The sequence below is a fragment of the Mustelus asterias genome, chromosome 17 (genome assembly GCF_964213995.1).
Source record: "Mustelus asterias chromosome 17, sMusAst1.hap1.1, whole genome shotgun sequence".
Classification (NCBI taxonomy): domain Eukaryota; kingdom Metazoa; phylum Chordata; class Chondrichthyes; order Carcharhiniformes; family Triakidae; genus Mustelus; species Mustelus asterias.
This window is the reverse complement of record NC_135817.1, coordinates 16109698-16137090: the sequence shown is the minus strand read 5'-3', so window position 1 is coordinate 16137090 and position 27393 is coordinate 16109698. Positions and strand designations below refer to the sequence as shown.

At 45.7% G+C, this 27393-nt stretch overlaps 1 protein-coding gene across 1 annotated transcript in view; it reads left to right on the top strand.

The window, feature by feature from the left end:
- Positions 1-27393, top strand: part of LOC144506132 (phosphorylase b kinase regulatory subunit alpha, liver isoform-like) — a 1103981-nt gene that overhangs the window by 16494 nt on the left and 1060094 nt on the right. The window contains exons 3-7 of the mRNA XM_078231960.1: positions 799-957; positions 10750-10797; positions 12185-12353; positions 15939-16021; positions 20677-20757. Of these exons, the coding sequence (XP_078088086.1) occupies positions 799-957; positions 10750-10797; positions 12185-12353; positions 15939-16021; positions 20677-20757 (540 nt within the window). The remainder of the gene's footprint in view (positions 1-798; positions 958-10749; positions 10798-12184; positions 12354-15938; positions 16022-20676; positions 20758-27393) is intronic.

Here is a 27393-nt window from a genome sequence, read left to right as displayed (position 1 = left end):
TTTCTTGCAGAGAACATGTTTCTGTGTATGAATGAATGTATATCATTTTGAGCTTTCTCAGTCTTGTCCACTGTTTTCTCCATGGCAAAACTTCGGCCTATTGTCCTAATGAGTGTGAGATGAAAAGCTTTGACAACCTGCCTGTCTTTATCAAGATTCAAGTTCTGAATTAACAAGGAACATCAAGACAATTTCAATCAAATGTAAAATGTTTGGCTCTTTAGGAGTTATTGAATGTTAGCGCCAATTGGTCAGTAGGGTAGCACAGTGGTTAGCACTGCTGCCTTACAGCACCAGGGACCTGGGTTTGATTCCAGCCTTGGGTGACTGTGTGGAATTTGCACATTCACCCTGTGTCTGCGTGGGTTTCCTCCGGGTGCACCAGTTTCATAGAATCACTACAGTTCAGAAGAGACCATTTGACCCATTGGAGTCTGCACCAACTCTCTGACAGAGTATCTTACCAAGGCCCTCTCCCCCGCCCTATCCCACAACAGTCCTCCCACAGTCCAAAGATGTGCAGGTTAGGAGGATTGGCCACACTAAATGCACAGGGTCCCTGGGATAGGGTGGAGGATGGGCCTGGGTGGAATGTTCTTTTGGAGAGTTGGTATAGACTCGATAGGTCAAATGGCCTCTTTCTGCATGGTAGAGGCTCTATGGTTAGCACCAACTAACCAATAGTTAGCACTTAACACAACAAGCATTGCATATTTTCATGAATCACATTGACTGCAGAGTGATGAGGGAGGCAGGATTGTCAATTTAATTTTCCTAACCGTTTGTGTTTGTTTTCAGAACCCTGTCACAGGATTGCTGCCGGCCAGTATAGATCAGAAAGATGCTTGGGTGCGAGATAATGTCTACAGCATCCTGGCAATCTGGGGCCTGGGGTTAGCATATCGCAAGAACGCAGACCGAGATGAGGACAAAGCCAAAGCTTATGAACTGGAGCAGGTCAGTGAGAGATTGCTTTGCAAAATAGAAACACAAAAGTGCCTTTTCCTTCTTTCTGGTTTTGCTGTCAGAAGAAAAACTCTCAGCGTCTGGTATTGAGTGATTTGAAGAAAGATATTGGATAACTATTCATGCTTTGTTCGTACAGTCAGTCAGAAAGTGGCTTGTTAACAAGGTCAAAAAACAGAACTGGTTTTGAGCAAAGGATGTATTGTCTTACAGGTTCACTGAGTTACAAGTGTAACATCTGCTGTAATACGATATGGGAGAAGGCGGGAACAGGTTACTGAGTTGGATGATCAGCCATGATCATATTGAATGGCAGAGCAGGCTCGAATGGCCCATTCCTGCTCTTATTTGCTATGTTTAATTGTAGTCATTTGGTAGTAAGAATGAGATGAGGAGGAATTTCTTCTCAGAGGGTTGAGAGTTTTTGGAACTTCTTGTCACAGTGAGCAATGGGGCATTGATCCTATTGAATGGCAGAACAGGCTTGAGGGGCCGAACAGACTACTCCTGTTCCTCTTTCTTATTGGTTTACAACAAGCAGTCAGCGGGGGTTTTCAAACCTGCTGCTCAACTGGGACCGGCGTTGTATTAAAGTTAAAGTTTATTTATTGGCGGCACAAGTAGTAGATAACACTGCAATGAAGTTACTGTGAAAATCCCCTAGTCGCCACACTCTGGTGCCTGTTTGGGTACACTGAGAGAATTTAGCATGGCCAATGCACCTAAAGAACAAACAACAAAGAAAATTACAGCGCAGGAACAGGCCCTCAGGCCTCCAAGCCTGCACCGACCATGCTGCCCGACTTAACTAAAACCCCCTTCGCTTCCTATCCCTCTATTCCCATCTCATTCATGTACTTGTCAAGACGCCCCTTAAAAGTCACTACCGTGTCCGCTTCCACTACCTCCCCCGGCAACGAGTTCCAGGCACCCACCACTCTCTGTGTAAAATATCTGCCTCGTACATCTCTTTTAAACCTTGCCCCTCGCACCTTAAACCTATGCCCCCTAGTAATTGACTCTTCCACCCTGGGAAAAAGCTTCTGCCTATCCACTCTGTCCATGCTTCTCATAATCTTGTAGACTTCTATCAGGTCTCCCCTCAACCTCCATCGCTCCAGTGAGAACAAACCAAGTTTCTCCAACCTCTCCTCATAGCTAATGCCCTCCATACCAGGCAACATCCTGGTAAATCTTTTCTGTACCCTCTCCAAAGCCTCCATATCCTTCTGGTAGTGTGGCGACCAGAATTGAACACTATATTCCAAGTGCGGCCTCACTAAGGTTCTATAAAGTGTCAACATGACTTGCCAATTTTTAAACTCAGTATCCCGGCCGATGAAGGCAAGTATGCCGAATGCCTTCTTGACTACCTTCTCCACCTGCATTGCCACTTTCAGTGACCTGTGTACCTGTACACCCAGATCCCTTTGCCTATCAATACTCCTAAGGGTTCTGCCATTTACTGTATATTTCCTATCTGTATTAGACCTTCCAAAATGCATTACCTCACATTTGTCTGGATTAAACTCCATCTGCCATCTCTCCACCCAAGTCTCCAATTGATCTATATCCTGCTGTATCCTCTGATTGTCCTCATCGCTATCCGCAAATGTGTCATCCGCAAACTTACTAATCAATCCAGTTACATTTTCCTCCAAATCATTTATATATATATTACAAACAGCAAAGGTCCCAGCACTGATCCCTGAGGAACACCACTTGTCACAGCCCTTCATTCAGAAACGCACCCTTCCACTGCTACACTGGTGAAGGAGAATATCACAGTTGTACTCCGGGAGGACACCTCGGAGGGCTCAGACAGTGAGGCAATATGGGTAGAGCTCAGGAATAGGAAAGGTGTAGTCACAATGTTGGGGGTTTACTACAGGCCACCCAACTGCCAGCGGGAGATTGAGGAACAGATGTGTAGGCAGATTTTGGCAAGGCGTAAAAGTAACAGGGTAGTTGTGGTGGGAGATTTTAATTTCCACTATATTGACTGGGACTCACTTAGTGCTAGGGGCGTGGCTGGGGCAGAGTTTGTAAGGAGCACCCAGGAGGGCTTCCTGAAACAGGATGTAGATAGTCCAACTAGGGAAGGGGCCATACTGGACCTGGTATTGGGGAATGAGCCCAGCCAGGTGGTTGATGTTTCAGTAGGGGAGCAGTTCGGGAACAGTGACCACAATTCAGTAAACTTTAAGGTACTGATGGATAAAGATAAGTGTAGTCCTCAAGTTAAGGTGCTAAATTGGGGAAAGGCTAATTACAACAATATTAGGCAGGAACTGAAGAATGTAGATTGGGGGCAGATGTTTGAGGGCAAATCAACATCTGGCATATTGGGGGCAGATGTTTGAGGGCAAATCAACATCTGGCATGTGGGAGGCTTTCAAGTGTAACTTGATAGGGATTCAGGACCGGCACATTTCTGTAAGGATGAAGGATAAATATGGCAAATTTTGGGAACCTTGGATAACAAGAGATATTGTGAGCCTAGTCAAAGAGAAAAAGGAAGCATTTGTCAAAGCTAGGAGGCTGGGAACACATGAAGCATGTGTGGAATACAAGGAAAGTAGAAAGAAACTTAAGCAAGGAGTAAGAAGGGCTAAAAGGGGTCACAAAAAAGCATTGGCCAGCAGAATTAAGGAAAATCCCAAGGCTTTTTACACATATATAAAGAGCACGAGGGTAGCCAGGGAGAGGGTTGGCCCACTCAAGGACAAGAACATAGAACATTACAGCGCAGTACAGGCCCTTCGGCCCTCAATGTTGCACCGACCAGTGAAACCAATCTAAAGCCCCTCTAATCTACACTATTCCAATATCATCCATATGTTTATCCAATAACCATTTGAATGCTCTTAATGTTGACGAGTCCACTACTGCTGCAGGCAGGGCATTCCACTCCCTTACTACTCTCTGAGTAAAGAACCTACATCTAACATCTGTCCTATAACTCTCACCCCTTAATTTAAAGCTATGTCCCCTCGTGTTAGCCATCACCATCCGAGGAAAAAGGCTCTCACTATCCACCCTATCTAATCCTCTGATCATCTTGTATGCCTCCATTTAAGTCACCTCTTAACCTTCTTCTCTCTAACGAAAACAACCTCAAGTCCCTCAGCCTTTCCTCATACGATTTTCCCACCATACCAGGCAACATCCTAGTAAATCTCCTCTGCACCCTTTCCAACACTTACACATCTTTCCTATAATGCGGCGACCAGAACTGTACGCAATACTCCAAGTGCGGCCGCACCAGAGTTTTGTACAGTTGCAGCATGACCTCCTGGCATCGAAACTCAATCCCTCTACCAATAAAAGCTAACACACCGTACGCCTTCTTAACAACCCTATCAACCTGGGTGCCAACTTTCAGGGATCTATGCACATGGGCACCCAGATCCCTCTGTTCATCCACACTACCAAGTATCTTACCATTAGCCCAGTACTCTGTATTCCTGTTACTCCTTCCAAAGTGAATCACCTCACACTTTTCCGCATTAAACTCCATTTGCCACCTCTCAGCCCAGCTCTGCAGCTTATCTATGTCCCTCTGTAACCTGCCACTTCCCTCCGCGCTGTCTACAACTCCACCGACTTTAGTGTCATCCGCAAATTTAGGGCGGCACGGCAGCACAGTGGTTAGCACTACTGCTTCACAGCTCCAGGGTCCCGGGTTCGATTCCCGGCTCGGGTCACTGTCTGTGTGGAGTTTGCACATTCTCCTCGTGTCTGCGTGGGTTTCCTCCGGGTGCTCCGGTTTCCTCCCACGGTCCAAAGATGTGCGGGTTAGGTTGATTGGCCAGGTTAAAAATTGCCCCTTAGAGTCCTGAGATGCGTAGGTTAGAGGGATTAACAGGTAAATATGTGGGGGTAGGGCCTGGGTGGGATTGTGGTCGGTGCAGACTCGATGGGCCGAATGGCCTCCTTCTGCACTGTAGGGTTTCTATGATGATTCTATGATTCTAATCCATCCTTCTACGCCCTCATCCAGGTAATTTATAAAAATGACAAACAGAGGTGGCCCCAAAACAGATCCTTGCGGTACACCACTAGTAACTGAACTTCAGGATGAACATTTTCCATCAACCACCACCCTCTGTTTTCTTACAGCTAGCCAATTCCTGCTCCAAACCACTAAATCACCCTCAATCCCGTGTGTCTGTATTTTCTGCAAAAGCTTACCATGGGGAATCTTATCAAACGCTTTGCTGAAATCCATATACACCACATCAGCCGCTTTATCCTCATCCACTTCTTTGGTCACCTTCTCAAAGAACTCAATAAGGTTTGTGAGGCACGACCTACCCTTCACAAAACCGTGCTGACTATCCCTAATCAAATTATTCCTTTCTAGGTGATTATAAATCCTATCTCTTATAATCCTTTCCAAAGCTTTGCCCACAACAGAAGTAAGGCTCACCGGTCTATAATTACCAGGGTTGTCCCTACTCCCCTTCTTGAACAAGGGGACAACATTTGCTATCCTCCAGTCTTCTGGCACTGTTCCTGTAGACAATGACGACACAAAGATCAAAGCCAAAGACTCTGCAATCTCCTCTCTAGCCTCCCAGGGAATCCTAGGATAAATCCCATCCGGCCCAGGCAACTTATCTATTTTTACCCTTTCCAGAATTGCTAACATAGGGAATCTATGCGTGGAGCCAGAGGAAATGGGCAAGGTATTAAATGAGTACTTTGTCAGTATTCACCAAAGAGAAGGACTTGGTGGATGATTAGTCTGGGAAAGGATGTGTAGATAGTTTGAGTCATGTTGAGATCAAAAAGGAGGAGGTATTGGGGTTCTTGAGAAACATCAAGGTAGACAAGTCTCCAGGGCCTGATGGGATATACCCCAGAATACTGAGAGAGGCAAGAGAGGAAATTGCTGGGGCCTTGAGAGAAATCTTTGTATCCTCACTGGCTACAGGGGAGGTCACAGTAAGAAGTTTAACAACACCAGGTTAAAGTCCAACAAGTTTATTTGGTAGCAAAAGCCACACAAGCTTTCGTAGCTCCAAGCCCACTTCAGGTGAGTGGGAATTCTGTTCACAAACAGAGCATATAAAGACACAAACTCAATTTACATGAATAATGGTTGGAATGCGAATACTTACAACTAATCAAGTCTTTAAGAAGGGGAGGTCCCAGGGGATTGGAGAATAACCAATGTTGTTCCCTTGTTTAAGAAGGGTAGCAAGAATAATCCAGGTAATTACAGGCCGGTGAGCCTTACATCAGTGGTAGGGAAATTATTGGAGAGGATTCTTCGAGATAGGATTTATTCCCACTTGGAAATAAGTGTACGTATTAGTGAGAGGCAACATGGTTTTGTGAAGGGGAGGTCGTATCTCACGAACTTGATCAAGTTTTTCGAGGAAGTGACGAAGATGATTGATGAGGGTAGGGCAGTGGATGTTGTCTGCATGGACTTCAGTAAGACCTTTGACAAGGTCCCTCATGGCAGACTGGTGCAGGAGGTGAAGTCGCATGGGATCAGAGGTGAGCTGGCAAGGTGGATACAAAACTGGTTCTGTCAAAGAAGACCTAACCAGCACTTCTTTGGACTGTGGGAGGAAGCCCACGCAGACACGGGGAGAACGTACAGACTCCTAAGCCGGGAATCAAAACCAGGTCCCTGGCGCTGTGAGGCAGCAATGCTAACCACTGTGTCACTGTGCCGCCAGAGGTATGTCCCGAGGTGTAGACCCTAGGTGTAAGCCATGGGTGCGGCTCTTCTCTTTGGTACACAAGAAAGGTGTTTGGTAATGGAAAACTGGTGTCTGGCTGAATTACTGCAGCTAGTGTGCAGGTACAGCAAGTAATTAGGAAAGCTAATAGAGTGTTATAATTTACTGTGAGGGGAATTGAATACAAAAGTAGGGAGGTTATGCTTCAGCTGTAGAGGGCACTAGTGAGACCACATCTGGAGTACTGTGTACATTGTGCAAACTAGAGTTTAGAAGAGTAGTCTTGATTGAAACATATAAGATCCTGAGAGGTCTTGACAGGGTGGATGTGGAGAAGATGTTTTCTCTTGTGGGAGAATGTAAAACTACGGGGTCACCTTAAAACAGAGATGAAGCAATTTTGTTTCTCTCAGAGGCTTGTGAGTCCCTGGAACTCTCTTCCTGAAAGGCAGTGGAAGCAGAGTCTTTCAGGAATTTTAAAGCAGGGGTGGATAGATTCTTGGTAAGCAAAGGGGAGAAAGATTATCAGGGGTTGGCGGCATACAGATATGAGGTTACTATCAGATCAACCATGATCTTATTAAATAGCTGAGTAGGATTGAGGGACTGAATGGCCTACTGCTTGCTACTCCTTGTTTGTATGTTCATATGTTTGTATTGAGTTAATAAGTTAATATAGTGAATATTTAAAAATCATATTTTTAGAACCAATCATTAATAGTAATTTACACAAGACTTACAGCTCTTCCCAGGGCAATCTGCCTTTCTTTCATCTGGCCTGTCGCCAGAGGCTTATAGCTTAAGGGGGGGGGGGGGGACACTCCAAAGATGTCCAAAGATGTGCGGGTTAGGTTGATTGGCCATGCTAAAATTGCCCCTTAGTGTCCTGAGATGTGTAGGTTAGAGGGATTAGCGGGTAAATATGTAGGGATATGGGGGTAGGGCCTGGGTGGGATTGTGGTCGGTGCAGACTCGATGGGCCGAATGGCCTCCTATTGCACTGTATGATTAAGAGTTCAGTCATTTAGGAATGAAAGCAGGAAGCATAGAATCATAGAATCTGCGTGGGTTTCCTCCAGGTGCTCCAGTTTCCTCCCAAAGTCCAAAGATGTGCGGATTAGGTAGATTGGCCTGCTAAATTGCCCCTTAGTGTTAGGGGGACTAGCTGGGACAAATGGGGTTATGGGGATAGGGCCTAGGTGGGATTGTGGTCAGTTTAGACTCAATGGGCCGAATGGTCTCCTTCTGCACTGTAGGATTCTATGATTCTATGATTTCTACTCTACATCAAGCATGGCTGACCTGAACTTTCTCCTATCCTTGCCACCAGCCATTGGCATATTTGGAAGGGTTTACATGTTGATACTCCACCTGTTTGACAGCATTATGAGCACACCTTCCTTGGCTATCAAGTCCTGGTGTGGGAGTCAAACCCAGAGATTCTGGCTCAGAGGCAGGGCGCTACCCACTGCACCACAAGATCTCCCCCTTGAGCCGGTGATTCAATTAGCTCATTTCTACTCTAACCTGCATTTGCTCCATAACTGTGAGATTGAGGTAAAGATTTTCACTGTGTAGAAATGCTGGATAACACGGTGGCACAGTGGTTAGCACTGTTGCCTCACAGCGCCAGGGACCCAGGTTCAATTCCCAGCTTGGGTCACTGTCTGTGTGGAGTTTGCACATTCTCCCTGTGTCTGCGTGGGTTTCCTCCGGGTGCTCCGGTTTCTTCCCACAGTCCAAAGATGTGCGGATTAGGTAGATTGGCCTGCTAAATTGCCCCTTAGTGTTAGGGAGACTAGCTGGGACAAATGGGGTTATGGGGATAGGGCCTAGGTGGGATTGTGGTCAGTGTAGACTCAATGGGCCGAATGGTCTCCTTCTGCACTGTAGGATTCTATGATTCTATGCTTCCTGCTTTCATTCCTAAATTTCTGAACTCTTAATTTTCAGGTTGTGCCTTTGGATTCCAAATGCTACATTATTTAACTCTTTAGGCCCTGGTGTCATGCTGTTGAATCTGTGCTAAATATCCTACTTCACGCTTCTGACTCCATTTTGCTGCACTTGGAATATTTCGTGCAGTTCTGGTTGCCACATTACCAGAAAGATGTGGAAGCTTTGGAGAGAATGCAAAGAAGGTTCACCAGGATGTTGCCTGATCTCAAGGATGTTGGCTCTGAGGAGAGGTTAAATAAACTAGGATTGTTTTCACTGGAAAGATGGAGGCTGAGGGGGAACCTGATAGAGGTCTACAAAACTATGAGAGGCATAGGCAGGGTGGATAGTCAGAGGCTTTTTCTCAGGGTGGAAGTGTCAATTACAAAGGGGCACAGGTTCAAGGTGAGAGGGGGAAAATTTAAAGGAGATGTGCGGGGGAAGCTTCTCACGCAGAGAGTGGTGGGTATCTGGAACACGCTACCGGAGGAAGTGGTGGAAGCAGACATACTAGCAACATTTAAGAGGCATCTGGATGGGTATATGGATAGGGAGGGAAACAGACTGAGTAAGGGCTGAAGGTTTTTTAAAAATTTAGTTAGGGCATCATGATCAGCGTGGGCTTGGAGGGTCCTTTGCTGTATTTTTCTTTGTTCTTCTTTGTACTGACACCAGTTAATTTCTCTCGAATTATTTATTGGAATATTTATTGAGTATATCTTTCCACCAATTTAATGGAGTCATTAACCCCTTCATTACTTCAAAAGTTAACTCATTTACTAAAATTGAAGGGATGAATTTTAGACAAATGCATTAAGCTTTCACATGGTAAAATCCCCCTTTTGCAATATTAGAGTCTTTACCCTTTGCCATTCACTCAGCTGTGGCATCTTGGGCGGCATGGTGGCACAGTGGTTAGCACTGCTGCCTCACAGCGCCAGGGACCCGGGTTCAATTCCGACCTTGGGTCACTGTCCGTGTGGAGTTTGCACGTTCTCCCGGTGTCTGCGTGGGTTTCCTCTGGCTGTTCTGGTTTCTTCCTGTTGGGGAGCACTTCAGCGGTCACGGGCATTCGGCCTCTGATATTCGGGTAAGCGTTCTCCAAGGCGGCCTTCGCGACACACGACAGCGCAGAGTCGCGGAGCAGAAACTGATAGCCAGGTTCCGCACACACAAGGACGGCCTCAACCGGGATATTGGGTTTATGTCACACTATTTCACATAAATATTTCTGCTTTTTTCCTCCTGAGTCTTTATCATGCGATCCTAGAATCAGAATTTATGTCACACTATTTGTAACTCCCACAGTTGCGTGGACCTGCAGAGTTTCACTGGCTGTCTTGTCTGGAGACAATACACATCTTTTTAGCCTGTCTTGATGCTCTCTCCACTCCCATTGTTTTGTTTCTTAAAGACTGGATTAGTTGTAAGTATTCGCATTCCAACCATTATTCATGTAAATTGAGTCTGTGTCTTATAAGTTCTGTTTGTGAACAGAATTCCCACTCACCTGAAGAAGGGGCTCAGAGCCTCGAAAGCTTGTGTGGCTTCTGCTACCAAATAAACCTGTTGGACTTTAACCTGGTGTTGTTAAACTTCTTACTGTGTTTACCCCAGTCCAACGCCGGCATCTCCACATCCTGGTTTCTTCCCACAGTCCAAAGATGTGTGGGTTAGGTTGATTGGCCATGCCCCTTAGTGTCAGGAGGATTTGGAGGGTAAATACACAGGGTACAGGGATAGGGTCAGGGTGGTGGTATTGTCGGTGCAGGCTCAATGGGCCTGCTTCTGTACTGTAAGGATTCTATGATCTTGAATGAATATGACCCTTGACCTCGTATGAATGGTAGGTACCGGGGAAATGTTAGGGGGAAGTTTTTCACAGAGGGTGGTGGGCGAGTGGAATCGGCTGCCGTCAGTGGTGGTGGAGGCAAACTCAATAGGGTCTTTTATGAGACTCCTGGATGAGTACATGGGACTTAATAGGATGGAGGGTTATAGGTAGGCCTAAAAGGTAGGGATATGTTCAGCACAACTTGTGGGGCCGAAGGGCCTGTTTTGTGCTGTAGTTTCTCTATGTTTCTATGTTTCTATGAATGTATGATCCAGTTCTGAGAAGTTCTGAATGGACTGTTTGTTTCCACAGAGTGTTGTGAAGTTGATGAGAGGACTCCTTCAGTGCATGATAAGGCAGGTACGTTACCCACATTGGTACAATAACTTTAAAAACTCAGGGGGATTAAATCAGCCTCTAATTTCCGAGCACTCCAGTGTCAGATTGGGGGGTTTCCCAAAATGTGCTGGGGAATCCCAGGGAAGGATTTACCTGGCAATTTTCCACTCCTCTTGGACGATTACCCTGCACTGTGAATCATCGACAAAGAGATTTCAATCACAGACTTCAGAGTTCTGACAAGGTTGATACTCTGAAAAAGTTAGAAGAAAATTGCCTGTTAGTCCTGAGATGCGTAGGTTAGAGGGATTAGTGGGTAAAATATGTAGGGATATGGGGGTAGGGCCTGGGTGGGATTGTGGTCGGTGCAGACTCGATGGGCCGAATGGCCTCTTTCTGTACTGTAGGGTTTCTATGATTCTATGAATTAGAACCGCTTCTAATTTCTGAGTGACTGTTGTAAAGATCCAGACTGAACCTCCCCCCTTCCCCTCACAGTACTCACCCCAAATCCTCCCACCCCCAACCTGACACTTTCCCTACATTTCCACAGGACCCTCCCCACATTCCCCACCCCCCAAAGGACTCTCCCCACAAGCCCGCCTCGCACCCCCCCCCCAACTAAAATACTCTCCTCACATCTTCAACCGCACCCTCCCCTCCCCCGCACAAAACTCTCCTAACATTTGGGTGGCACGGTGGCACAGTGGTTAGCACTGCTGCCTCACAGTGCTGGGGACCCGGGTTCAATTCCAGCCTGGGGTCACTGTCCGTGTGGAGTCGGCATGTTCTCCCTGTGTCTGTGTGGGTTTCCTCTGGGTGCTCTGGTTTCCACCCACACTCCAAAGATGTGCAGGTTAGGATTGGCCATGTTAAATTGACCCTCGTGTCAGGGGGGGTTAGCAGGGTAAATGCTAACATTCGCAAAAATACCAAATCTAAAGGAAACAACAATTAATACTACATGAGAAGAGAGTGTAGATTGGTGCACTTGCCAACCAAACAGCAATATCTTCTCATGAAGTATAAATTGTTGTCTCCTTTACATTTGATATTCTTGTGAATGTTCTGATGAGTGCAAAATGAAAAGTTTCAACATGTTTCTTTTTTCAGCATTATTCAGTAAATTGTGCATTGACTCAGTCACCAGGGCAGTCTCAGCTGTGACAAAAACAGAAAATGCTGGAAAGTCTCAGCAGGTCTGACAGCAACTGTGGGGAGAGAATAGAGCCAACGTTTCGAGTCTGGATGATAGTTGCTTTGGTCACCATCTGCATCACCATCACCATCAGAGCTGACGAAGGGTCATTCAGAGATTTTCCAGCATTTTTCTGCTTTTGTTTCAGATTCCAGCGTCTGCAGTTTTTTGCTTTTATCTCAGTCACAGCTGTGATTTATTTGAATCCAGGTGGAAAAGGTTGAAAAGTTTAAACGAACTCAAAGCACGGCAGACTCTCTCCACGCCAAATACAACACATCCACATGTGCCACGGTGGTTGGTGACAATGAATGGGGCCACCTGCAAGTGGACGCTACTTCCCTCTATCTGTTATTTTTGGCACAAATGACAGCCTCGGGTAAGGCTATTTCTGTTTAAGAAGCTTACATTTATTGTATTGCACTGTGGAAAGCTCTTTTCAGAGAATATTCTGATCCAGTATCATGAAAATATTTTGCTGTGTGGAATCTACAGGCATGAATCAGACATTTGACTGTGTAACCTGCCTGTGAATACTTGGGTAACCTACCTGCATATGCAGGCTGTTTTCTTGGCTACTTTGCCATTCAGCGTCATTAAGCACAATAAACAGTCTCACAACTCCAGGTTAAAGTCCAACAGGTTTATTTGGAATCACGAGCTTTCGGAGTGCTGCTCCTGTGCTCAAAAGGAGGAATAAACAAAGCCCAGATGATGAGGAGCAGTTAGTGAAAATGGAAGCAGCAAAAATCCACAAAATTAGCTTTGAATTCCAAGGAGAAAACATCTAGACCATGCAGCTCTGACGAAGGGTCATCCAGGCTTGAAATGTTGGCTCTATTCTCTCTCCACAGATGCTGCCAGACCTGCTGAGATTTTCCAGCATTTTCTGCTTTTGTAAAAGTGGAACTGGCAGGAGTTGCAGAGGATAAGGTCATGAGAGTGGGAAAGCAGGTTAACAGTCAAATCTGCCCAGCAGGAAGTGACAGGGAGAAGGGACTGATGCTGAGAGGATCAGAAGCAGCTGTATTTCTAAAATGAAGCCTAGGACCAAAGTGTCAGAACTTTGACATATCGAGCTGTCACCATTCACATACCGCACAGTGGATGGTAATTATAGACTGCATGGTTACGTGTTCAGTTGTGCAGAGTAGCTCTTTGTTATTGCTTCGGCTGAAACTCGAATGATCAACATAGAAAAATGTAGGAGAGGATGTTTGGTCACAGGTACACGGATAACACAGCTGCCACTCTGCTACATGTTGGATGATATTTTGAATGAAAGCCGTAAGGCAGTGAAACATGGATGTCAAGAAAACAAGCTCAACACTTTTCATCTTCATTGACTGTGGTGCATTGTGGGTAGAGCCTGGCAGGGTAACACAGTGGTTAGCACTGCTGTCTCACAGTGCCAGGGACCTAGGTTCAATTCGGGGCTGGGGTGACTGTGTGGAGTTTGCACATTCTCCCTGTGTCTGCGTAGGTTACCTCCGGGTGCTCCGGTTTCCTTCCAGTCTAAAGATGTGCAGGTTAGGCGGGTTGGCCACAGTAAGTGTGTGGAGTTATGGGAATAGGGTAGAGGGGAGTTGCCTAGGTGGGATGCTGTTTCAGAGAGTTGATGCACACTCGGGCCGAATGGTCTCTTCCTGCACTAGCGATTCTATGATTTGGAGACAATATCACAGCAGTCCCTAAAGACAGAACTCGCAGCACTCATTAAACAGAGGAGGCTGGTTAGCACGTCTGCAAGATGGACGACACCCAAAAACTTTCTGTATGGTGAGATAGCTGGAGCCAGACAACCAGTGAGGGACCAAGGCTCTGCTTCAAGGGTGCTTGCAAGTGTGACATGAGGGCCCTAAACATTGATTATCACACCTGGGAGTCACTCGCTGTTGAAAAAGGAAAAGATGACAACATCTCCTGTGGGCTGGTGGCACGACCATGATGACCAGTGGCTACTGCAGCTTGGCAACAGTGCCAACACCAAATACAACAATCCTCCATGACACCTGGCAGCTTCATGTTTGACATTTGTGGCACAATCTGTTTCTCAAGGAGTGTCTGCAACAGCCATCAGCCAAGGTGTGCCAAGCCAAGACCACCTCATCTTAAGTGGGCTGTTTGCTGTGTCTTCATCATCTGTTGTAGATGGAAGGATGACCACCTATGAGGGGTGGAGTATCAAAGTTTCCGGAACAGCATGTTGATCTTCGTCTCAAAAGAGCACTGCAACACAAAAGCGTTCTCCAGATCCACAGTCATTGTCAGACCACATCTATTGTTAACTATCTGTGTTTGATTCTGGGCCATTTCTCAGGGATGATCGAGCGGCCCTGGTGGAGATGCAGGGTGCAATTCTCAGAATGAGGAAAGGATACATTTTGAGGGTAGGTTGCATCAACACGGGTTGTATTCTCTTGAGTTTAGCTTGAAGGGTGATCGGAATGCTGTTTGAATGTTTAAAATGATAAATTAGTTCAGTGACCCAGGCCCACAGCAATGTGGTCAACTCTTAACTGTTCTCTGCAATGGCTGAGCAAGCCACTAAGTTCAAGGGCAATTCAGGACAGGTAACAAATGCTGACCTTGCCCAGCGATGGACACATCCCTTGAATGAAACTGTAAGTTAGTAGGGAGATTGAGAGAAACAGTCTTTGCTTGAAGGGGGATTAAAAATCATAGGCACAATCTAAAAATTTGAGTTAAACTGTTCAGGAATGTGACTAGGTCACGCGAAAGTGAATGCAGACCATGAGCTCCCTCCCTGAAAGTGCCAAGGATGATGGGACATTTGGAAGTCTCCACACAGAGGTCGACTGGTTTTTGGTAACTCTGAACATCTCGGGATTCAAAGTGAAGGCAGGTGAATGGAGTTATTGATGATTGAATAGAGTGAAAGATCGGGCTTGAGGGGCTGAATGGCCTCCTATTGTTCCTGTGTTCCAAGGCTGGTGAGAATGTACACCAGATATTTCCCTGCACTGCAGCAGGTGATGACAACACCTTTAAAAGTATAGCACTGGCTGCGAAGGGCATTGAGGCACCTTGAGTCCGTGAAGGGTGCTATATCAATGTAACTTTATCCATTAGTGACAGCCCATTTTGTCTGTCTTTCTGTTGATGTGTAAATGAAATCAAAACAATGCTATTTTAAATCTCCCGCTCTGTAGACATAATGATAAAGGTTGGTCCTTATTCCTCTGCTGTAAGCTGACACCAGTTCCCTTTTCTGACTCTGATTTCCATCAGCCCTCGATAATATTTACATTTTCAACTGGGAAAACAGAGTTCTATCAGACGTGATCTGATTCGGGAACATTGGCATTTAAACTTCAACTGCACAAGCTGTTTCGGAATTTATTTTACTTTTTCATAGGATGTGGGTGTCGCTGGTAGACCAGCATTTATTGTCCATCCCTAGTTGCTCTTGAGAAGGTGTTGGTGAGCTGCCTTCTTGAATCCCTGCGGTCCATGTGGTGTAGGTACACCCACAGCTCTGTTAGGGAGGGAGTTCCAGGATTTTGACTCAGCCACAGTGGAGGAATGGTGATATATATCCAAGTCAGGATGGTGAGTGACTTGAAAGGAACCTCCTGATGTTGGTGTTCCTAGGTATCTGCCCTTGTCATTCTCGATCATAGTGATCATGCGCTTGGAAGATGCTGCCGAAGGAGCCTTGGTGAATTCCTGCAGTGCATCTTGTAGATGGTACACACGGCTGCCACTGTACGATGGAATGAATGTTGAAGGTGGTGGATAGGGTGCCAATCAAGTAGGGCTGCTTTATCCTGGATGGTGTTAAGATGGTCTTTGCTTGGGATTTGTGTGACATGAATGTTACTTGCCATTTATCAGCCAAAGCCTGGTTATTGTCAGGTTAGGGGCATGCTTCAGTACCTGAGGAGCCGTGACTGTTACTGAGCATTAACTTTGTGTTAATAGAGTCTTTTACTCTTCACAGGGTTGCGTATCATTTTCACCCTCGATGAAGTGTCGTTTATACAGAACCTGGTATTTTACATCGAGGCTGCCTATAAAGTTGGTGTGAGTATTTGCAGTAAGATTAGAGACAGAATTAAAGCTGCCTTCTTTACTTTGGTGACTATTTGGGAACAAGCTTTCCAATGATGGTTTAATTGTTTACTTACATGTACTGTGTGCTAGAGAACCTCTTAAGGTGTAGCTTGGTGCTGTTCTGACCCGGGGATGTGGAAGTAGATCTGGGAATTCACCAAAATCCCTTTGTGCTTGGAGGAAAGACAGCCCAACAGAGACCATTGCTGTTGATTGCTTTCCGGTGTGTTCATTAGAGGTGAAGGCCTGTGAGAATATTATCATACTCGAGGCTGGCATTACCCGTTGCCAGTTCCCCTTTCCCTCGCCCGTCCGTTGTGTGAACAGAATGCTGACACTCACTGCCCAGGCTCAGCTGAGATGCTGGACAGAGGAACGCAACCTAAAACAAAAAGTTTAAAAAGAATAACAACAACCCATGGGCATGTGTGAAGTCAGTCCATGATGGTGCGAATTGTTGTCAATACCATGCTACAAGTTGTACGAAGACCTGTCCTTCAACTTCACCAATTCTTTTACTTTGCTGTTTTCCCTCAGCAACATCATGTATGGAATTGGGTGTTTTATGCCAATCTCTGCCTCCTTGCATGGCCCCTCCCTTTGTCTCTGAATTATCTGAGATCCAGGATATGGACCGCATGGTGGCACAGTGGTTAGCACTGCTGCTTCACAGCGCCAGAGACCTGAGTTCGATTCCGGCCTTGGGTGACTGTATGGAGTTTGCACATTCTCCTCGTGTCTGTGTGTGTTCAAGTTAGATGGATCAGCTAAATTGCCCCATGGTGTCCAAAGATGAGTAGGTTAGGTGAAATGGCCAAGAAAAATTGCCCCTCAGTGTGCAAAGATGTATAGGTTAGAGGGATTAGCAGGGTAAATATGTGGGGTTACAGGGATAGGGCCTGGGTAAGATTAAAAAAGGTGGGTTGGTGCAGACTCGATGGGTTGAATGGCCTCTTTCTGCAATGTACGGATTCTATGATTCTTTGATTGTTGTTGGCAGATGTTTCCCTTCAGTGAAACACTGCACTGAACAAAGCCACGGTCTTCAGTCTCCATCATAGACTCTGTTCACCTCCCTGGTTCCTGTTTGAGGTTCACCGAGACCATTTGTCACCTCGCCACTCTATTTCACCCTGAACTGGCTTTGTCTGGCAAAATTCCTGGTCTTTGCCCGAGGAACCCAGTTGAGGCAGTTGACGAGGCAGCAAAGTATCTTGTTTTCCAGGAATTAGTTTACTCTGGAGACAAAATACAGGATTCTTCCTGGAGATCTGACTTTGAGAGAGATGGAGGTCAGAGACAGGCTGCTTGCCTGGAGTCTGGTTTTCTCTTCTGAGGTTAAAGCCCAATTGAACAAAGAACAAAGTACAGCACAGGAAACAGGCCCTTCGGCCCTCCAAGCCTGTGCCGCTCCTTGGTCCAACTAGACCAATCGTTTGTATCCCTCCATTCCCAGGCTGCTCATGTGACTATCCAGGTAAGTCTTAAACGATGTCAGCGTGCCTGCCTCCACCACCCTACTTGGCAGCGCATTCCAGGCCCCCACCACCCTCTGTGTAAAAAAACATCCCTCTAATATCTGAGTTATACTTCGCCCCTCTCACCTTGAGCCCGTGACCCCTCGTGAACGTCACTTCTGATCTGGGAAAAAGCTTCCCACCGTTCACCCTATCTATCCCCTTCATAATCTTGTACACCTCTATTAGATCTCCCCTCATTCTCCGTCTTTCCAGGGAGAACAACTCCAGTTTACCCAATCTCTCCTCATAGCTAAGACCCTCCATACCAGGCAACATCCTGGTAAACCTTCTCTGCACTCTCTCTAACGCCTCCACGTCCTTCTGGCAGTGCGGCGACCAGAACTGGACGCAGTACTCCAAATGTGGCCTAACCAGCGTTCTATACAGCTGCATCATCAGACTCCAGCTTTTATACTCTATACCCCGTCCTATAAAGGCAAGCATACCATATGCCTTCTTCACCACCTTCTCCACCTGTGTTGCCACCTTCAAGGATTTGTGGACTTGCACACCTAGGTCCCTCTGTGTTTCTATACCCCTGATGACTCTACCATTTATTGTATAACTCCTCCCTACATTATTTCTTCCAAAATGCATCACTTCGCATTTATCCGGATTAAACACCATCTGCCACCTCTCCGCCCAATCTTCCAGCCTATCTATATCCTGTTGTATTGCCCGACAATGCTCTTCGCTATCCGCAAATCCAGCCATCTTCGTGTCATCCGCAAACTTGCTGATTACACCAGTTACACCTTCTTCCAAATCATTTATATATATCACAAATAGCAGAGGTCCCAGTACAGAGCCCTGCGGAACACCACTGGTCACAGACCTCCAGCCGCAAAAAGACCCTTCGACCACTACCCTCTGTCTCCTATGGCCAAGCCAGTTCTCCACCCATCTAGCCACTTCTCCTTGTATCCCATGAGCCTTAACCTTCTTAACCAACCTGCCATGTGGGACTTTGTCAAATGCCTTACTGAAATCCATATAGACGACATCCACGGCCCTTCCTTCATCAACCATTTTTGTCACTTCCTCAAAAAACTCCACCAAATTTGTAAGGCACGACCTCCCTCTTACAAAACCATGCTGTCTGTCACTAATGAGATTGTTCCTTTCTAAATGCACATACATTCTGTCTCTAAGAATCCTCTCCAACAACTTCCCTACCACGGACGTCAAGCTCACCGGCCTATAATTTCCTGGGTTATCCCTGCTACCCTTCTTAAACAACGGGACCACATTCGCTATCCTCCAATCCTCAGGGACCTCACCTGTGTCCAAAGAAGCGACAAAGATTTCCGTCAGAGGCCCAGCAATTTCATCTCTCGTCTCCCTGAACAGTCGAGGATGGATGCCATCAGGCCCTTGGGCTTTGTCAGTTTTAATGTTCCCTAAAAAACCTAACACTTCCTCTCTTGTAATGGAGATTTTCTCTAACGGGTCAACACCTCCCTCCGAGACACTCCCGGTTAACACGCCCCTCTCCTTCGTGAATACCGATGCAAAGTATTCATTTAGGATCTCCCCTATTCCCTTGGGTTCTAAGCATAATTCCCCTCCTTTGTCCCTGAGAGGTCCGATTTTCTCCCTGACAACTCTTTTGTTCCTAACGTATGAATAGAGTGCCTTAGGATTCTCCTTAATCCTGCCTGCCAAGAACATCTCGTGACCTCTTTTTGCCCTTCTAACTCCCCGTTTGAAGATAAAATTCCCTGTGCTCGCTAACCTATGTACATATTAGGATGGTTCCTTCTCAAGTAACACAATGATTTTAAAATTCTTGTTTTCAAATCTCTCCGTGGCCTCACCCTCCCTATCTCTGTGAATCTCATCCAGCCCCTCATCCAACTCCTCTAAATCTGGCATTCCCCTTTTTAATCATACCACCATTGGTGGCCTTGCCCGCAGTTGCCTGGGCCCAAGCTCTGGAATTCCCTCCCTAACTCTCTCCGCCCCACTACCTCGTTTTCCTCCTTTAATCCACTCATTAAATCTGACCTCTTTGACGGAGCGTTTGGTCTTCTGCCCTCACATCTTATGTATCTTGGTGTCAGACGTTGTTTCATTATGTTCCTGTAATGTCGCTTCGGCCATTCCATTATGTTAAATGTTATATAAATATCAATAGATCTCTCGGGTGAGATTACCTCCCAGATGTGGGCATATGTTCCACTCTAAAATGTGTTATTGCTGTGGGGCAGCCAGCTTTCTGGCCAGTGTGGTGCTGACAGACTTCAGTCAAAGGGGTGGGTATTCTGTTCCCTCATACGATCTACCCCTACATCTTTCCCATAAAGTGATTCCTCTCATATGACCCCCAGAACGTATATGGTAGCCAGGTTCCTTCACACCCCAGCATTATAGTTATCTTGATAGAATCCCTAAAGGAGGCCATTCAGCCCATCAAGTCTGCATCAACTCTCTGAAAGAGTAACTTACCCAGTGCTAGCCACCGTGCTGCCCATATTTTTTATACTGCATATATATTATACATAATATGCTGCATCCAATATCATTGACTCCATCTACTCTTCCCTTTGCCTCGAAAAAGCAACCAGCATAATTAAGGACCCCCAAGCACCCCGGACATACTCTCTTCCACCACCTTCCATCGGGAAAAAGATATAAAAGTCTGAGGTCACGTACCAACCGACTCGAGAGCAGCTTCTTCCCTGCTGCCATCAGATTTTTGAATGGACCTACCTCGCATTAAGTTGATCTTTCTCTACACCCCAGCTATGACTGCAACACTACATTCTGCACTCTCCCCTTTCCTTCTCTATGAACAGTATGCTTTGTCTGTAGAGCGCACAAGAAACAATACTTTTCACTGTATACTAATACATGCGACAATAATAAATCAAATCAAAAATCATTGATCATTTTGAAATTGCATTACAACTTTACCAACGGTCACTAAGTAGATGAATGATCTGCTGAAGGATCTTACTGAAAGGTATTGGCCTTTAAATTTGATGTTCAACATTGATGGGAGCTACAACCATTAACGAAGTGTGTATGGAGTGAATAATGGTCGTGTTGGCGTATGCAGGGCCAAAGACTTAAACAGTTTTTTCTTCCTCCTTTTGGACTCAGGATTATGGTATGTGGGAACGTGGAGATAAAACGAACCAGGGAATAGCAGAACTGAATGCAAGTTCTGTGGGCATGGCAAAGGTAATTAAACAATGTATGGATTTTTTTAAAATCAGTTTAATTATAAACAAGCTTCATTGCATTATTTTTGTATGTTAGTGAGGCAACTCACCATGGAAACAGAGATGTGTTTCAAACATTCACAGTCCAAAGATGTGCGGGTTAGGTTGATTGGCCAGGTTAAAAATTGCCCCTTAGAGTCCTGGGATGCGTAGGTTAGAGGGATTAGCGGGTAAAATATGTGGGGGTAGGGCCTGGGTGGGATTGTGGTCGGTGCAGACTCGATGGGCCGAATGGCCTCCTTCTGCACTGTAGGGTTTCTATGATTTCTATGATCTTAAAGGCCCCTCCTCCCCACTCTGTAATGTTGGACAGTCTAAAATAATTTAATGTTCGGCCCTCGTGGTGGTCCGAGGAACTGCCAATAATTTTTACTACTAATTACCTGCAAGCCAGTGCCATTGACTTCATTGGTGTAGCCATGTCACAGCAAAAAACAGGTGCTGTTCCAACTCCTCTGGGAATGATGTCTGTTTTCATCGAGAAATTATTTACCGTAGATTATGGTTTTCCAATCGCCCTACGAAGCCTCAAAAAATCCTCCTAAAACTGGGTTCAACTTATACGCTGTGTGTGAAGTGAACTGTAAGTGCGGCTAGCCGCCATTTTGAAATCTGAGGCAGACTGGGGGTGTCTTAAACTCTTGCCCTTCTTCGCAGCACAGCCCCTACAGCCTGCTTGATCCCAGTTATAAAATAAGTAAATAAAACATGCATGTGTGAGAAGCAAAAGCCAGTTCATAAATTTCAAATCCCAGTCAAGATCAATAATAGTGAAGTTCCATTTCAAGCTACACAAGACCAATTTGGATAAAGTTCACTGCTACCTTCCATGTCTAAGTTTTACTATCATGTTGTGGTTGTATGTACGCTGAATATTTCCAAAACAGGATTTGTATGCCGCAATGTATGGTATATGGTTTAATTTATGGTTTAACATATGGTTTAATTTAGATAAATGTGAGGTGATGCATTTTGGTAGTTTGAACCAAGGCAGGACTTACTCAGTTGGGGAGAGTTGATTGAATAAAGAGATCTAGGGGTACAGGTTCATAGCTCCTTGAAAGTGGAGTCACAGGTGGACAGGGTACTGAAGAAGGCATTCGACATGCTTGGTTTCATTGGTCAGAACATTGAATACAGGAGTTGGGGGACGTCTTGTTGAAATTGTACAAGACATTGGTAAGGCCACACTTGGAATACTGTGTGCAATTCTGGTCACCCTATTATAGAAAGGGTAGTATTAAAGTAGAAAGAGTGCAGAAAAGATTTACTAGGATGCTACCGGGACTTGTTGGTTTGAGTTACAAGGAGAGGCCAGATAGATTGAGACGTTTTTTCCTGGAGTGTAGGAGACTTAGGGGTGATCTTATAGAAGTCTATAAAATAATGAGGGGCATAGGACAGCTCGATAGTCAACATCTTTTCCCAAAGGTAGGGGAGTCTAAAACTAGAGGCAATAGGTTTAAGGTGAGAGGGGAGAGATACAAAAGGGTCCAGAGGGGCAATTTTTTCACACAGAGGGTGGTGAGTGTTTGGAATGAGCTGCCATAGGTAATAATAGAAGCAGGTACAATTTTGCGTTTTAAAACGCTTTTAGATAGTTACATGGGTAAGATGGGTATAGACTGATATGGGCCAAATGCGGACAATTGGGACTAGCTTAGTGGTTTAAAAAAAAAAGGGCGGCATGGACAAGTTGGGCTGAAGGGCCTTTATGACTCTACCTCTCTACCAAATCTAACCTGTTTCAAAATATTTATAGATTCCTGTTCTCGAAACACGAGCATGTTTGTTATCGCACGTTATCGCACAAAGATACGACGGAACATGAAGTTTGCCAGTAATTTTCCTTGACTCCATTAGCTGCTAAAGATGTGAGGAGGAATGTGAGAACGTAGTGAAAGCTGTTGTGAAGGCCTCTTATTATTGCCATGACACGTCCAAAAATACCACAATGAGTCAAGTTATAATTCATCTTGTTTCACCAGCTGTTCCGCTGAGGTCTATTTTAAGGACATATCATATGATGCTGTGACACACATTTGTATTTTCCCATTTGGACAGCTCCATAATAAGGAAGTCAGGAGTGAGCAATGGGCTAACCTGATAAATGATTGGCTGCAGCCCTCTGGGCTAGATGATCATGTCAATGGATGTCAGTCTCGGGGCTCCTGAATGAATGAAAGCTGTTCGACTGGTTATCACTATGGTCCCAGTCAGAGCCAATATTTCCTAGTTTCACATCCAGGTTTGTGTTTTAGGCTTCTGTGATAATCCTCAACTCCACTTTCCCACCTTATCCCCATAACCTTTGATTCCCTTACCAATTAAAATGGCTATCTCAGCCTTGATCATACTTAATGACCCAGCCTCTACAGCCCTCTGCGGTAAAGAATTCACTACCCTCTGAGAGAAGAAATTCCTCCTCAGCTCTGTCTTTAAATGGGTGACCCTTTACTCTGAAATTATGTCCTTTGATCAGCATCTCCCTGTCAAATCCCCTGAGAATCCTAAATGTCTCAATGAGGAATACTGGAATACCATGCACAGTTTTGGTCTCCTTATTTGAAAACAAATTGTGTTGAAACCCATTCAGAGAAAATTCATTTGACATTCCTGAGATGAAGGGCTAATCTCATAAAGACAGGCGAAACAGATTGGGTCAATCCCAAGTGGGCTTATGAGGAGACTGGGGCTATACTCATTGGAATTCAGAAGCATGAGGGGAGATCTTGTAGAAACATATAAGATTATGAAGGGAATAGATAAGATAGGAGCAGGGAGGTTGTTTCCACTGGCAGGTGAAACTAGAACTAGGGGGCATGGCCTCAAAATAAGGGCGGGGGGGGGGGGGGGGGGGCAGATATAGGACTGAGTTGAGGAGGAACTTCTTCACACAAAAGGTTGTGAATCTGTGGAATTCCCTGCCCAGTGAAGCAGTTGAGGTTACCTCATTGAAGGTTTTTAAGGCAAGGATAGATACATTTTTGAATAGTAAAGGAATTAAGGGTTATGGTGAGCAGGCGGGTAAGTGGAGCTGAGTCCACGAAAAGATCAGCCATGATTTTATTGAATGGCAGAGCAGGCCCGAGGGGCCAGATGGCCTAATCCTGCTCCTAGTTCTTAAGTTCTTATGGGTGGATGCTGAGAGGATGTTTCCTCTTGTGGGAGAAGAATTGAACCAGGGACACAGCGTAAGAATAAACGGTCTACAGTTTAAGATGGAGATGAGAAATTCTTTCTCTGAGAGGGTCGTTAGTCTGTGGAATCCTCTCCTCCTGGAGAGCACCGAAGGCTGGGATTTGAATACATTCAAGGCGGAGTTCGATTTTTTCATTGACAAGGGAGTCGAGCGTTATGGGGGGGGGGGGGGGGGGGGGGGCAGACAGGAAAGTGGAGTTGGTGCCATAATCATATCAGCCTTAATCTCATTGAATGGTGGAGCAGTCTCAGCGGACTGAATGGCCTTTCTCCTGCTTCTGAGTCCCATGTTCCTAAGTTCCTCACTGACCATTCCTTGGGAACAGGCTTGTTCTTCCAAATTGACCAACCCCTGTAGCGGGCTCCCTCTTTTTAACTCCACTCATGGGCTTATTTTAGGTTTGGTTCTCCGTTAGCCAAACCCCACCAATGCCCGAGTGATTCTCTCTCTTGCCGATGGAACAACGGCCACCTTGCGCCTACTTCACTAGAGTAGCGCTCCCAAGAGAGAGAAAAGGAAACTGCTGCCTATCCACTACCTGGCAGCCTTTCCTGAGTGGGCAGGTTCGAATCGCCCAGAGTACCCTCGGTTCTCGACTCCGGAATTATGGTAAGGGATATTAAAATGTGACCTGACCAGAGATAGCTGATGAGAAAATGAAAGAGCAAGATATATGATTTGCCCAAGATGGGCAAATCATATATCTTTTATTAAACACCAAAATTAAACCTCATCAACACCAGAAAACAACATATAGATATCTTATACTCTATCACTATGAGAACAAAAACTAAACGGGCACAACATCAATTCTAACTTTAAACAGTGTTAGCAATATCTTATACTATGAAAAGGTTCATGCACCCACCATTCCCACAAAAGCCTCCACAGCGATGTTACCCTCGGGAACTTCACGAATTACTCGGAAATACTCAGTTGAGCTGACCTTGACCTTCTGGACTGGCTGTGTTCTGGAAAACTGCTCTCTGCAACACAGTTCAGGAGGGTGAGAGAGTTGCCATGCTGGTCCGAAGAGAAAAAAGAGAAAGAATGGCTGCAAAACCACACTTTTTAAAGTTCAGATTTCAAAAGTCTCGTGAGCTCCGCCCCTACCGGCAATTGCAAGAACAATGGTCCTAGATCGCTATCAACTTCAGTGATAGCACAGCCTATTGAAATCACAAATGGCTGAGACTGCCTTGTCCAGTATGAATGGCCCATCGATGTTCCCAATCACTTTACCGGGGCTTACAGATTGCTTTCCCCTCATGGAGATGGGTTTCTCCTTACTGCTGGATAGCCCCATTATCATATCTATTGTATCTTATCCAGGTACATTGTGGCTGGTATTGATCTTCCAATCTCGATGCAGGTCTGGTCTGGTGACGTCATCTGCTCCCTTTGTGGTTCAGTTAATCTAATCAGCAGCCTGTCTGGGCGCTGACTGTTTGTGAATTCGACTGGAAGCAGGCAGGGCTGAGCCTGCTGGGAGAAAACAGCCAGTTTCTGCAGCCAAACGTGGCCACTTCTACCATTTAAATGGCCAATGTGCGTTTTACAGTCCTTATATGCGTTGGTGTTGCCCAAAATACTTATACCCCCAAATGGTAGACTTCCATTATAAGAGCGATATCACCAACCATTTTCATCCAGTAAGAATTGGTAAACTTTGAGAATTTGCAGTGATATAATTGTCTATATACTGAGGATTTATGAAATAGAAGTGTCGAAGAATTAGCTCCAAGCTATCCACCCAAACAGACTGAGGCAGGAATTTTGCCCCAGTAGAGGGGCAAGAACCACGGTAGGTGGGTGTATCACTTTGCCCAGTCCTCATAACAGGTGAAATTACAACCATGTTGCAATTTCTGACGTTCCTTTAAGGCTGAGCTACAGAGTTCATGATGTGGAGATGCCACATACATGATGCCAGATACAGGGTTCAGCCAGACCCCTGCCAGGGCTTCAGCTGGACATATCCCATTGGGAAATGGCTGGGATAATGCTGTTCCCAAGATTTCCTGGGTAGGCCCGAAAGTGTGGAAGCCACCTTTTTCCAGTGCTGTTTGGTGGCAGTGTGGGAAGACATGGGAAGTACCCTCCAATCACTCCCTCTCTGCTTGCTCCAGTGGAACAATGAGGGGGAACCTCCCAGGTAACTGACTTTTAAAGTTAAAATAAAAACCCTTCCCAGACTCTTTAGCAGCCCACTTCCGGTTTTCACTTTAAACTTAAGAAAAATACTACTACAAAAGTAAAGGCCAAAAAAAACCACACACGAACTGACTAATTAAATAAATAAATAATTCAATCAATCTCTCACCAGCACTCCTGCCTCCAATCACTCCCTCTCTGCTTGCTCCAGTGGAGTGCTGGTGAGAGATTGATTGAATTATTTATTTATTTAATTAGTCAGTTAGTGTGTGTTTTCTTTTTTGGCCTTTACTTTTGTAGTAGTATTTTTCTTAAGTTTAAAGTGAAAACCGGAAGTGGGCTGCTAAGGATTCTGGGAAGGGTTTTTTATGCGCGCGAAGTATAAAAGGTAGGCTGCAGTATACAGCGGGCAGTGGAGTGTGTGGGAAGCAGAGTGTGTGGGAAGCAGAGTGTGTGGGAAGCAGAGTGTGTGGGAAGCAGGGATCCCCTGTGGTCGTTCCCCTTTGCAACAAGTATTCCGCTTTGGATTACGGTTGAGGGGTGACGACATACCAGTGGTGAGCCGCAGTGAGAGGATCTCCAGCACTGTGTCCGTCTCTGTGGCTCGGGAGGGTAAGGGGCAGAGCGGGAGGGCAATAGTTATTGGGGACTCGTTAGTTAGAGGGATAGATAGGAGGTTCTGTGGCAGCAAAAGAGACTCACGGAATGTATGTTGTCTACAGGATGCCAGGGTCCGTGATGTTTCAGACCATGTTTTCTGGATTCTTAAGGGGGAGGGGAAACAGTCACAAGTCGTGGTACACATTGGTACCAACGACATAGGTAAGAGAAGGGATGGGGATTTAAAACAGGAATTTCGGGAGCTGGGCTGGAAGCTGAGAGCCAAGACAAAACATGTGGTCATCTCTGGTTCGTTGCCGGTGCCACGTGATAGCGAGTTGAGGAACAGGGAGAGAGTGCAGTTAAACATGTGGTTACAGGGATGGTGTAGGAAGGAGGGTTTCAGATACGTGGATAATTGGAACACATTCTGGGGAAGGTGGGACCTGTACAAACAGGACGGGGTGCACCTGAACCAGAGGGGCACCAATATCCTGGGAGGGAAATTTGATACAGCTCTTCAGGGGGGTTTAAACTAATTTGTCAGGGGAGTGGGAAAAGGAGTTGTAGTCCGGAAGTCAGTGAGGGTGGTGAGGTATTGGGGAAGGTATCAGGGTCAAGAGTGGGTACCGGTAGACA